General features: G+C 44.7%; 1 protein-coding gene across 1 annotated transcript in view; it reads left to right on the top strand.

Moving 5' to 3' along the window:
- HMGCS2 (3-hydroxy-3-methylglutaryl-CoA synthase 2) overlaps positions 1–13,356 on the top strand; it is a 68,794-nt gene that overhangs the window by 32,352 nt on the left and 23,086 nt on the right. The window contains exons 2-4 of the mRNA XM_078643017.1: positions 7,558–8,012; positions 12,096–12,221; positions 13,009–13,173. Coding sequence (XP_078499143.1) covers positions 7,558–8,012; positions 12,096–12,221; positions 13,009–13,173 — 746 coding nt within the window. The remainder of the gene's footprint in view (positions 1–7,557; positions 8,013–12,095; positions 12,222–13,008; positions 13,174–13,356) is intronic.

Below are 13,356 nucleotides of genomic sequence, written 5' to 3' on the forward strand. Positions count from 1 at the left end.
GATAACATGGCTAAGAGCATTAGCTCGGTAATGCATGAATATCGCGGAGTTTTCAGCGATATTAATGCATTGCGGTCGTTTTTTATCGTATTTGCGATAAACCTTGATAATAGCAAGGTTTATCTGCGATAATTTCTGACGGTAAAAAAATCTTTGCAATGCATCGTTAGGGATAAATATCGTTTAACTTTGGTAATATGCCCCAACGTCTGTTAACGTTCGATTCGAAGGAAATCAGGAAGTGTTGAAAAACATTGTCTGCGCCATCTTGTCTTTTTTCAAATGCCACACTTTTGTCGTGCACGGCAGCCATTTTAGATGCCTTGACCAGACCCACTCTGTGCACGTGGTCGATCCTTAGCATGGCTCCCCACCCTCGCAAGCATCTCACCCAGGCAGTGGTCACCCCCGCTGTCTGTGTTATGCATGGGTAATAAACCTCCCCCAATCTGCGCTGCTCTTCCCTGAGAATCACACCCTGTGCCCGCCCGACACCTCCCTTTCGCCCTATTCACTACCGCACCCTCTGACACTCCTTTTCCTCTGTGTCCGATTGTCCAGGCCGGTCCTAGGCTATCAGCTAGCCCTGCAGATGTAGTTTATGGCCACAGCTGTAAAGAATCACCCCTCTTCAAAGGAGTTATAGTAGATCAAGGTCCACACTCGATGAGATCCGTCACAGCAGAAGCGTTGCTATTATCTGAAAACCATCCTGTATTGTGATTGGGGAGGGGACCGAGCGTGAAGCGGAAGATTCCAGGGATGACTCTTTGTACATCAAAGTTTTTACAATTATGTGTCACATTAAAAATATATAGCACTCCGACAAAGTAGTAAGATTATAAAACTTTAATAATTTATAAATATATACAAGAAAACAAAAATAGTAATAACATATAAACATTTTTAGGGAAAAACAACGAAGTAGCGGTCGGCTGTGCGAATAGTCCCAACGCAGCACAACGTCCAGATTTCCGGCGTGGGGCGTCGCGGGGGGTGGGTCATCAGTAGCAAACTGTTGTGCGAATAGTTCCAAGGCAGCAGAACGCGCCGAAATCTAGATGACACGAAAGTGATGTCTAGTAAGTTGCCACCCAGCAAATAACGGCGTGGGGCGTCGCGGGGGGTGGGTCATCAGTAGCAAACTGTTGTGCGAATAGTTCCAAGGCAGCAGAACGATGGCACCAAGGTGATGTCCAGTAAGTTGCCGCACTGGTTTTGGTATCCTACAATGCTGCTCCGAATAACGGCGTGGGGCGCCCCGGGGGAGGCGGCGTGAACGGGCCTCTCCAGGTGGAGTCTCATCTGTTGTAGTGGGGCGCCCCTTTACCGTTTCAGTTGCCATTCCGTCCGTTTTTGGTCCACTGTGTCAAAAGCCGCAATTCAGCTGAGTTGCGCCCACTCTTGCGGTGCAGCGATAGGCGGCTGTCACAGGACTCTCAAAATGGCGGCAGGCTCTTTCCTTTTTGGGCCTGGTGCACTGAAATGGCCCTGGGACACCTTGGAAATCGGACGCTTGTCTGCTAGGTCTTGGACCCCATTCTCGAAAGCGTCCCCTCCGCCTTGAGAATTCATCAAAAGTTTTGGGGGCCCCGACTCCTGCAGGCTTCTGGTGGGGAGCGGCTGCCATGATTGCTCGCGGAATGACCACGACGGAGCTACGAGATGGTGGTGCTCTCATGCTGACGCCAGTTTAGTCTGAAACATCCAGAAACAAGGTGGGGCTTTCATCGTTTGGGGAAAAAAAAAAGTTTTCATCCAATGAAAAGTGTTGTTTTTAGGTCATATGATCAAGCCTTCCATCATTAGGAAACCAAAAGTAAAATGAACCAATGAAAAGTTTTATAAACAAGTCACATGACCTGTTATGCGGCATAGGGTATAAAATGCGGAGAAAATACGTTGGCACGTCAGGCGGCGTCAGTAGCGGACCGATGTGCGAATAGGCCGAAGGCAATACAACGCGTCAAGATCCGGATGGCACCGAGGTGGTGTCCAGCAAGTTGCAGCACTGGTGTGGCCATCCTACAATGCTGAAAGTCGGCGTGGGGCGCCCCGTTGGCCTGTGAGTTTGCGTCAGTAGCGGACCGATGTGCGAATAGGCCGAAGGCAGCACAACGCGCCAAGATCCGGATGGCACCGAGGTGGTGTCTAGTAAGTTGCCGCACTGGTGTGGCCATCCTACAATGTTGAAAGTCGGCGTGGGGCGCCCCGTTGGCCTGTGAGATGGCGTCAGTAGCGGACCGATGTGCGAATGGGGCCAAAGGCAGCGCAACAATATTTTCTGACTGACACCACAAGGCGCTGAGATGCCAAGATCCGGATGGCACCGAGGTGGTGTCTAGCAAGTTGTGGCACTGGTGTGGCCATCCTACAATGGTAAAAGTCGGCGTGGGGCGCCCTGTTGGCCTGTGAGATGGTGTCAGTAGCGGACTGATGTGCGAATGGGGCCAAAGGCAGCGCAACAATATTTTCTACAATATTTTCGGAGTAGAAGACACCACAAGGCGCTGAGATGCCAAGATCCGGATGGCACCGAGGTGATGTCTAAGTTGCGGACTGATGTGCGAATGGGGCCAAAGGCAGCGTAACAATACTTTTTGTATGGAAGATACCACTAGGCGTTGAGATGCCAAGATTCGGATGGCACCGAGGTGATGTCTAGCAAGTTGCTGTACTGGTGTGGTCATCCTACAATGCTGAAACTCGGCGTGGGTCGCCCCATTAGCCTGTGAGATGGCGTCAGTAGCGGACCGATGTGCGAATAGGCCGAAGGCAGCACAACGCGCCAAGATCCGGATGTCACCGTGGTGGTTTCATAGTTGAGAGGCACTTCATCTGCAGTGGGGCGCCGAGATCCGGATGGCACCGAGGTGATGTCTAGCAAGTTGCTGTACTGGTGTGGTCATTCTACAATGCTGAAAGTCGGCGTGGGGCGCCCCATTAGCCTGTGAGATGGCGTCAGTAGCGGACTGATGTGCGAATGGGGCCAAAGGCAGCGCAACAATATTTTCTGAAGAGAAGACACCAAAAGGTGCTGACATTCCAAGATCCGGATGGCACCGAGGTGGTGTCTAGCAAGCTATGCAGTTGAGTTGTGTGCGCACTTGCGGAGAATAGGTCGAAGGCAGCATAACAATGTTTTCTGAATAGAAGACACCACAAGGCGTTGAGATTCGGTTACCACCGAGGTGATGTCTAGCAAGTTGCCGCACTGGTGTGGCCATCCTACAATACTGCTCCGAATAACGGCGTGGGGTGCCCGAAGGGGGGGGGAGCCGGCGTGAATGGGCCTTCCTAGGTGGAGGCTCGTCTGCTGTAGTGGGGCGCCCCTTTACCGTTTCAGTTGCCATTCAGCTGAGTTTTGGCTGCTCTTGATGCTACAGCGACAGGCGGCTGCAAGAGGACTCTCAAAATGGCGGCCTGTTCTTTGGATTTGGGCCTGGTCCACTAAAATGGCCCTGGGACACCTTAGAACTCGGACGCTCGATTTTTTTTTCCTTTCCTGTACATGCAAAAAAAGGTAAATGCCCGGTACGTTACACGCTTCATCTGCCACGATGAACTCTCCAGAGGAACCGAAAAAAAATATAGTTGTGGTAACTATAACATGCATCGTCATATGGAGAGGTGGCACCAATTAATTATAGTGCTGCATAAAAGAGAGATTTGGAGGAGAACCCCTGACCTGCTAGTACATTCATCAAAGAAGTGGCACTGAGAGCTTCAGAGGCAAGGGAAACGGTCCCAAATATTTAGAAGAACTTTGGAAAGATTAAAATGACATGTTTAGATTGTGGCAAATTAATTTCATGTGGACAGATGAGTGTTACTCTAATAAATACAGCATATGAACATCATCATAGTCGATGGTTGGTAGAGACATTTTGACTATATCCTGGACCTGCCCGTCCTCGCCCAAAATGGCGCCGGAATAAATGGGACTCGTAACTCCTTGTTGTGTACTGGTTGCAGAACCTTGAAATCACGAGATACGTATGCAGTTTTGAAGCACATGGCGGGCGGGGACGAGAATTGATTGAATATTTCGACATCCCTATTGATATTAAGTTCTGATGTGTTATTGATTACTGTACTGTTGAAAGTTCGAATTAACGTCACCCATGGTACTTGCCCGCAAATGTATATCTAGATAATTTTATTGTAACTGGCCCTGTCGTATTTTAATTATAAAATGTACGTCCACCGATTCCGTAACTGTTAGACACCTTAGTTCTTGCAACCTAATGGCCCGCCCGTTACGTTCCTCTACAGTGTAAATGTCTATTCATCATATACGATTACAGTTTGCTCTGTGGCAGGCCCACGTGGTTATAGGCAAGTATTTGTATAATGAAATTTTCACAATAAAGGTTTTTAAAAGAAAACATGGTAGTAGTATATACATTGGTAAAGTTTTTAATAATAGTGACTGTTTTAGAATCATTAAAAGGCAAGTGAAATAAAGCAGACCAATTACATGAAGGGTAAAAGGTATAATACGAAGGAACGCAGTAAAGATAAATGGTCAAGGGCTGTTGTGTTTTCTATTCCTGCAACATAAAGTGATCGATAAGAATCTCATATTCAGGCGTATCGGCGACTAAGACAGCAGGTCGACCCTCTTTTGCTCAACGGCTCCGTCATGGGACGAAGAAACGCTCTTTTTCTCGAAAAAAGAATATATTTTACTTGCAGGACAGTTGTAAAATTTCCGGGAAAGTACATTAGCCTGGAACATTATAACATATATTTAAGAAAAAATAATGTTCTGAAGTAATGAAAAGCGTAATTTTTAGGTCATATGACCAAGCCTTTCATCATTACAATAAGAAAAGTAAAATGAACCAATGAAAAGTTTTATTAACAAGTCACATGACTTGTTATGCTTACGTTACGCGCTGCGCGCCCCGGATGACTTCCGGATGCGCTAACGCGGCGCGTCATATGACGCATTACGCGACAACGCAGGTACAGAATATAGTCAAAATGTCTCCACCAACCAGCGGTCGGAACACAACCCCTTTCAGCAGGCTAAATAGTTCTGTTAAATGACAACAGAAGGGACAGGCAACAAGAACCATCAGTCAAAGAGGGGAGGGCTAGTTCTTCTCTACCGGGTTACATTGGGGCGCTACCGGAACTGATCGAATTGGTAGTCTACAGTGTTTCTGGATGTTTCAGACTGAAGCTGGGGTTAGCATGAGAGCAGCACCATTTTGTAGCTCCGTCGTGGTCATTCCGCAACCAATCATGGCAGCCGTTCTTTATCGTTATTTTGGGCGGGGTGGGTGGCGGAGCCGAGCTGTTTTGCAGCCATCATTGTGTGGAGTTCAGTTCATCTCACTAGTTTTGTATTTGTCATGAGGGGTTGTTCCTAATGTTTCTATTTTAGCGAGGTCAAAAAGAGATCCCATTAGTGGCCTACTGATTTTGCTCGATTCCTTTTCTTTTTTTTTACACGATTTTTCGTTATCTGCAAAGACTAAACAGAGTATTGCGACTCTGTGTTTGTTTGTAAATAGAGAATGAACCAAAGAGAACTAATTCTAAAACAGTAAATACTTGGATAACAATCAATCAAATGGAGAGAGAAGCAGGCACGACGGATTACAACGGGGGCAAAGGCCTGCGTTAACTACCTTTCACTATCTGCAAAGAGAGAGTACTCCTAATAGAAATGAGGGGGGGGGGCACCATTCAAAGCAGATCAGTGTGCATAAACGCGAAAATGTTTTCACTTACCACGTACTTGACATTCGACAGCTTATGATATTTGCTATTAAAAAACCATTGAAATTCACTGAAAAAACCATAGGTTATAGACCATATATAGTTAGGAATTAGCATTTACAAAACCTTGAAAATTCACTGAAAAAACCATAGGTTATAGACCATATATAGTTAGGAATTAGCATTTAAAAAACCTTATTTTACTCACACAAAACCATTGAAATTCCATATATAGTTAGTTGCACTAACTATATATCGCGCACCCGCAATCCACTGCTGATCATGTCACATATTACATCATTCATGACATGGTCAGTGACATCACTGATGACATCTCAAATGACATCATTCTTGTGCTAATACGATAAACCTCTTCAGACTCTAATATAACCTTAGATACACTCAGTGTATACAGACACTCACACACTGCCACTCATCCATGGAGTTACTCACACACCCAGTCAGTCATGCAAAGAAACAATCTCACCTCCATTTCTTCAACTATACAGTTAAACACACCTTACTTATTGAAACATATACTAACACATATTTACTCTCTTATACAATCCCTGATACAAGTTCACAATGATCGATACAACCACTCACTCATTCAGTGGCTCTCATGCACAGTTATTTATATATGCCAACTCTCACATGTACTGTGTTTTACATATGTACTTACTATGACATGTAGCATTGAGATATCCATTCACTCATGCACACAGTCAACTGCCTATGTAGCTGTTTCCACATGCACTCTTGAACTCATACACCTAGTGAATAAACTGCTCACACATCTATGCATAGAGTCACACACCTTCCAGCCACCCCCACACAAACTCAATCTCCCATATAAATACTTGGGCAACCAATTAATAACACATATAGCCTCTCGTATAGCTAATGATCAACACATGCAGCAGTTTACAGAACAACAGACATAATGATGCACAAATTAAGACAGTTTAGTCACTAACCCATGCATTCAGTGAGACACATTTAATCACTCACTCATACAGTCAGTCACGCACCTACTAAATCCTTCATCCAGACACTTATACATCCACTCATTCTTCAATATGTAAGACATATTTTAACTTTACAGAAACATACAGTCACTGGATGTTGTCATCAGTGATGTCATCAGTGATGTCATTTGAGATGTCATCAGTGATGTCATCAGTGATGTCACTGACCATGTCATGAATGATGTAATATGTGACATGATCAGCAGTGGATTGCGGGTGCGCGATATATAGTTAGTGCAACTAACTATATATGGAATTTCAATGGTTTTGTGTGAGTAAAATAAGGTTTTTTAAATGCTAATTCCTAACTATATATGGTCTATAACCTATGGTTTTTTTCAGTGAATATATATATATATATATATATATATATGGCTTTCAACTGCTAAATACTTACATTTTTATTGTAAAGGCATGCGTGGTAAAGGCATATGCATGGTAAAGATTTACGTGGTAAAGGCATGCATGGTAAAGGCATTTGCCTGGAAATGGATGTGTTGTAAAGGCACGCATGGTACCTGCATACGTAGTTTCATCATACACACGTGGACTGGTCCCCAACATTCCAGTACATTGGTATTATCCTATTTCTAAACACTACAAATATTTGGCATATAAGAGAAATGGGGCACAAAGAGATACGCTAATTTGCCCAGAATCACACTATTTGTTATGTTGAAAGCAAAGATTATATGTTGGCATTTTTCTACGCCCAGAGCTGACAATCTAAACACTACATCTCACACTACATCTCATATAATTGAACCTCACTAACATCAGTGTGTCTTGTCCACAGCTTTGCCTCTGCTTCAGCCCTGTTCAATGCCAGGTCTGACTTATGGCCACAGGACGTTGGCATCCTGGCCCTAGAGGTCTACTTCCCCTCTCAGTATGTGGACCAGACAGAGCTGGAGAAGTTTGATGGGGTGGACGCTGGGAAGTACACAGTGGGTCTGGGCCAGACGAAGATGGGCTTCTGCTCAGACCGTGAAGACATCAACTCCCTGTGCCTGACTGTGGTGCAGAGACTCATGGAAAGAAACCGCTTGTCGTGCTCCTCTATTGGCCGGCTGGAGGTGGGAACTGAGACCATCATTGACAAGTCCAAGGCAGTCAAGACCGTGCTGATGCAGCTCTTCGAGGGCTCTGGGAACACAGATATTGAGGGCATCGACACTACCAACGCCTGCTATGGAGGCACTGCCTCCCTCTTCAACGCTGTCAACTGGGTGGAGTCCAGCTCTTGGGATGGTAAGAGCAGTGCCACAATAGCCGTGTGTGCTGTGGGACAGCAGGAGGGCTCCTAATGAGAAATCTGTTATCACCTTTGCCTGGCTGGAAGAAGTTTCTACTGGATTGTTTTCCTTTTTGACTTTTAAACTCTTGAGTTTTGTAGTCAATAGTAACCCAATAACTACAGGTTAATTTGCAGGGTGATCTTACTGAGAAGTTGACAGATGAAATCTTGTGTCTATTTTGCAAGGAAGGAGCAGGACAAGGGCACACATATGCTCACTATCTGTATTTAAGTTTAACATAATACATCACATTCCTGTCTTTTCCCAGCGTTGACGCACAATGTGACGCTTAGCCCTAATGCAAGCATCCTTGCACCGTGGTGCAAGGGTGCCAGCATTGTAGGCAGGATTGTTTTTGTGCAGGAAGGGACACTTTCCTGCACAAAAACAATCCACTAAGGCATTTGCCTTTCTCACATAGAATGAGGAAGTAACAAGGAGAAAAAAAGATATTTCTCTTCATTAGGCCTTCCCTGAGAAGGTGTAAGATTCTTACGCCTATCCAGGGCAGAGTATCAAAAGCAGCGTTAAATCAAACGTAATGGTTGTGTTGCTTTAGCACCCCGTTGCGTGGCGCAAAAGCGACGCAAATCTGTGATAAATATGACCCTAAATCTTCCATTCAGATAATTGTAGCCTTCGGTAGCACCACGTCCCACAAAAGATTAATGAGGCCCACAGTGTAGGACATTGCTTCCTGTCTGAATCAAGGGACCCAAAAGTGCATGGAAACAAGGACGATCTGATTCCTTTATCAGAAGTGGAAGATCAGGTGGTGTGTATTGTATGGCAGGTGCCCCATACACCACACCAGAGACTCCTTCTGCCTTCACCTGGATTTTGCAGTCCAGGTCAGGGACTGTTACAAACATTCTGATAGTACCTAGATACACAGGGCTTCAGTGCCAGGCTCTTCCGAAGGAGGTGCCCATAGTAGGTGCATGTTGCAAGTATAAAGGTGATTCCTTTCAGGGAGGTGAGACTCATACACACAATTCGGAAGAAATCCAGAGACCTACACAGACAATGACTTACACAGGAAGAAATACAGATCATACTCTAGTGACCAGATCACTTGACAGGTTGTGAATAGACACAGTAACGCTACCCTCATGATCCCTCTTACCATACTGGCTCCCAGGCAATATTATCCTGGGTACTTGCGGCCTTGCTGGACATTTACGGGTCTACAGGCAAAAAAGAGCAGCATTGTGGTTGGCCATAGCTGCAGCTGTATATCTGCATTGTGGGTGTATCCTCCGTCACCATCACTATTTAGCGTAGTGACCAGATGTGCACTGCTATGGCTCCCCAGCTAGGTTTCAGTCTAGGCTAGTCTGTTTGTATACTGTCACCCTTGGGGCCAGCCTGTGCCTAGTACAAGGTAGATGGGTGCCTGGTATCCAGAGCCAAGAATGGGGTTTGTGGCCCTATTGTTTTGACACGGCTAAACTGACTCCTTACTTTTCTCATTCTGCCATTTTTGCCCTATGCCGGTATCTGGGGCTAGCCAAGTACATGCTCTGCAACTGTGGGGGACTGGTCAACACAGGGAAAACACTTAGGGGGAGATATACATACGTTTTGCGCTTGGTTAGCTTGGTTAGCATCACAAAAGTGACGCTAACCAGCATAATTTTTTTCCCTAATTTACTGTACAGTGCAAACCTTGTTTTGCGCTGGAAAGGACCATGAAAGTAGCGCAAAGCAGCATGAAGCAATGCTTTGCATTACTTAGCGCCAAGGGAGCTTTACATGGGTGGTACATGGGTATTACCATACTACCACCCATGCCATTTGATGCAAAACCCTATATACAAACAATTGTATAACCTTCCTGTACAAAACCTATGCTAGACTCAGGCACGCACACTAGCGCTATAGCGCTAAGGTGTGTGCCTAGTGTATGGCAGCTGAAATCAGCATCAGCACTACGGATAGGGGAGGAGAGAGCCATATCTCTGTAGATCTGTCACCAAACTCAGCGCAGCCTCTATTGGGGCTGCTTTGCGTTACATGCCTTTTTTGAAAATCTGGCCCTTAGTATCCACTTATTTGTCTCTTGGGCTAACCAGATGCCTCAACCCTGTGGAAACCCTTTGGAGGCCATTCACCCCAGGGGAAATACCCAGTGCATAATTTGTAAAATGATAAGTGCAAGGGCCCAAAGGTTTTCTTAGATGCCCTCCTCCGGTGCTAAAGACCATCGGGGTTGCCGAATATCAAGGCTGTCCCATTCTGATTCCACCTGATGTCTCTTTCTTCCACCATTCTACACCCCATCCCTTTATTTCTCTGTTACATGTTCGTTTTCATCCATGCTGTCACCTCTTGTAGCTGTTTTGCAATCGACTTCCTCATTCTTATCCCCTTTTTAGCCTTTCTCTCTATCTCTCTCTCTCTTGTTTTGGGTCAAAGTCTGATGATGAATAATAAGTCCTGCTGCCAAAAAATAAGTGCAGATGGTCCCTAACAGCAACCACTGGCTCAAACTAAGCACCGGATACACTTAAGGGGTAGTTCAGCACTATCCTGTCTTGAGCGTTGTGCCTCTCAGCACTCTGCTCTTCACTCCTCAAATAAAAACAGTGTTTAATTTGAGCCAGTGCTTTCAGGTGCTCTTCACCAGCACTGGTACTTATGACAGTCCACCACATGGTGGTAGTGTCTGCATAATTTTGAAATGAGCACAGCAACAGTTGTTTAATGATTGTATATCCATTACAAATAACTAATTACAGTCGCCCAAGCCATTTTTATAGTTTGAGCGGCCTGAAATAGTCCAAATTGTCACCCTTGTAGAAGTGTCATGGTTAGAAGTTGTTATTGCCAGCACAGGCAGCGGCAATGGGTGGTGCAAGTTGCAGTGGCCTCCTGATAAGGGCCCTGGCACATCTTTTTTTTTGCAAATTAAGCACTCCATAAAAACCTTATAGCCCAGACAGACTTTGGGCAAACATATCTATCAACATGTCCACTCACACACTAGCAGCCAGATACTGCCCATGCAGTCCATTAAGCACCCTTCTAATTGTTAGGGAAGATTTATCTGCCCCCCCCACCTCCATTACCCTCAGGGCCACGTGTAGTCCCGCTCCATAAAGGACAAACGAGCATTCATACAGGTCTTCCACTTTCCTAATAATAAAAATCCCCCAATGTCCTAGTTCTTTTATCAGCTCACTTGCTATGTACGGTTCAATAACCACATAACAAATGTTAGGTAGGTGCCAACTCGTACTTCCACATGGTGATTGAATCAGCTCTGGCTGTCCAATCAAGACATGCCAAGTTCCATGGTTTTATTGTCTAAAGGACTCTATAAATTATTCTGTAAAGTCTCTATGGCTAACAGGGGTTGCAATCTATCACTAAGGGATGTAACACAACTCATTATTGTTAGGCCTCAGATAAACATAACTCTCCTTGAATAATAACATCAGCTTTTCCAGTTATTTGCAATTATCTGTAAATCTTTTGTTCTGATTACTCTCTGATCCTTTTTCAAATGACCAATGAAAACACTGCCCACCAACAATCTAAGCCAATAATAGAGGAACTCTCATGCAAGGAGTGTCATTGGTTTCCAATGTAAAATTGCTTAGGACCTTAAAATTTGAGGACAGGATGCATGTTCTGTATTTGTCTTTGATACATGAATGACAGAGGTTTCAATCAATGTATGTTATCTTAGGCACCTGATTGAGGGACTGCAATTGGCAGAAAGTTACATTAATTGGACCTGTTCAGACGTTCACACTATTTAAGATCCATGTGTAATCCCCTTAGCATGAGCAATGTTTTAAAAGCAGGTAAAAGACAGTATATCAGTATACCTACATTTCGGATAACCTTGCCTCCACCCTATTTGTAGGTAATTCTCACTTGCGCAATTTGTGCTGTTTGCTGGTATGCACATATCGCCTTTCTACGGCACGAGCTGTTTGTGCATGCAGGCGTAAGCTATTGATCAGATCATCTTCCCACCTGCATCTAATCTTCACCAATATCTTTGTGTGTTTTCTTCACCCTGCAGGCAGATATGCTCTGGTGGTGTGCGGTGACATCGCGGTATATGCCACAGGGAGTGCCCGGCCAACAGGAGGCGCCGGGGCTGTGGCAATGCTCGTTGGACCCAATGCCCCTTTATCCCTTGAGAGAGGTTTGTACTAATTATTTATTTTATTGGATTGTTATCTTCTTGCTGGGCTAGCGGCCAAAGGTGTAAGAGGTAGCTTGCTAGAACATGACTTTGCCATTAGGGTATATGGAAAGTGATGTAGGCAATGGGTAGAGTTGGGAACTCTTTACTTTTATTCTAACAGACCTCTGAATAGTGTTCTCATTTTCTCCCTCTCCTACCCTATTCATAATAATATCCCTTAAAGGCATACATTTGGTAATAATGCCCTTTAAATTCTCACACCACAAAATGAATTGTTACTTGGCGTTTAAATAAAAAGAAGGGTGAAATGGTTAGTTGGGCATACCAAGGTGCCAACATTTCTAATGGGGTCTTCATACAGTTCTCTGCAGAAGGCTGGCAGACCTCTCATACAAGTTTGTGTTCAGGTCTTTTCCCAGTTCAAGCAAACTCCTATATGAGAAGTGTGCCATGTGCTACCTGCTGGGTGTACTACCAGAATCAAGTTTTAAATATTGCGCTACAAAAATATCATAGCCAGAATATCAACTACAAAGTATCGTGAAGGTAAGCTTACATAGAGAAGTCCAGATTTACAATCAATATTCCCACATATATACCATTTTGATATATATGTTCAATGCACGTAGATGTGGAGTTAAGAATAGTAAATCTAGCCTTATCTATATACACTTACGTTTGCTATATTCTGGCTTCAATATTTTAGTAGCACAATATTTTGTGCTCAATATTCTGACATACAAACTCTTACTGCGCATTATGCCTTTTCCTCTCTGCTCTCCAGGTCTAAGAGGGACGCACATGCAGCACGTCTATGATTTCTACAAGCCAGACCTGTCCTCTGAGTACCCTGTGGTGGATGGCAAACTCTCCATCGAGTGCTACTTCAGTGCCCTGGACCAGTGTTACGCAGTGTACCGCAAGAAGATAAATGAGCAGCGGCTGAGAGGTGATTGTAGGAGGGCATGGGTAGTGGTGGCATCTTCACTAGCACATTGCAATCCCATCTGAGGCATTTCTACTGCCGATCCAAAACAGATTTTGGGTTGCATTGCATAATGTCACAATTAGTGAAACAAGCAACTTAATACTAATTTGATTCCAACAATCTCCATTTGCAGTGAATCACGTG

This window comes from Lissotriton helveticus, chromosome 1_1 (genome assembly GCF_964261635.1).
Source record: "Lissotriton helveticus chromosome 1_1, aLisHel1.1, whole genome shotgun sequence".
Taxonomy (NCBI): domain Eukaryota; kingdom Metazoa; phylum Chordata; class Amphibia; order Caudata; family Salamandridae; genus Lissotriton; species Lissotriton helveticus.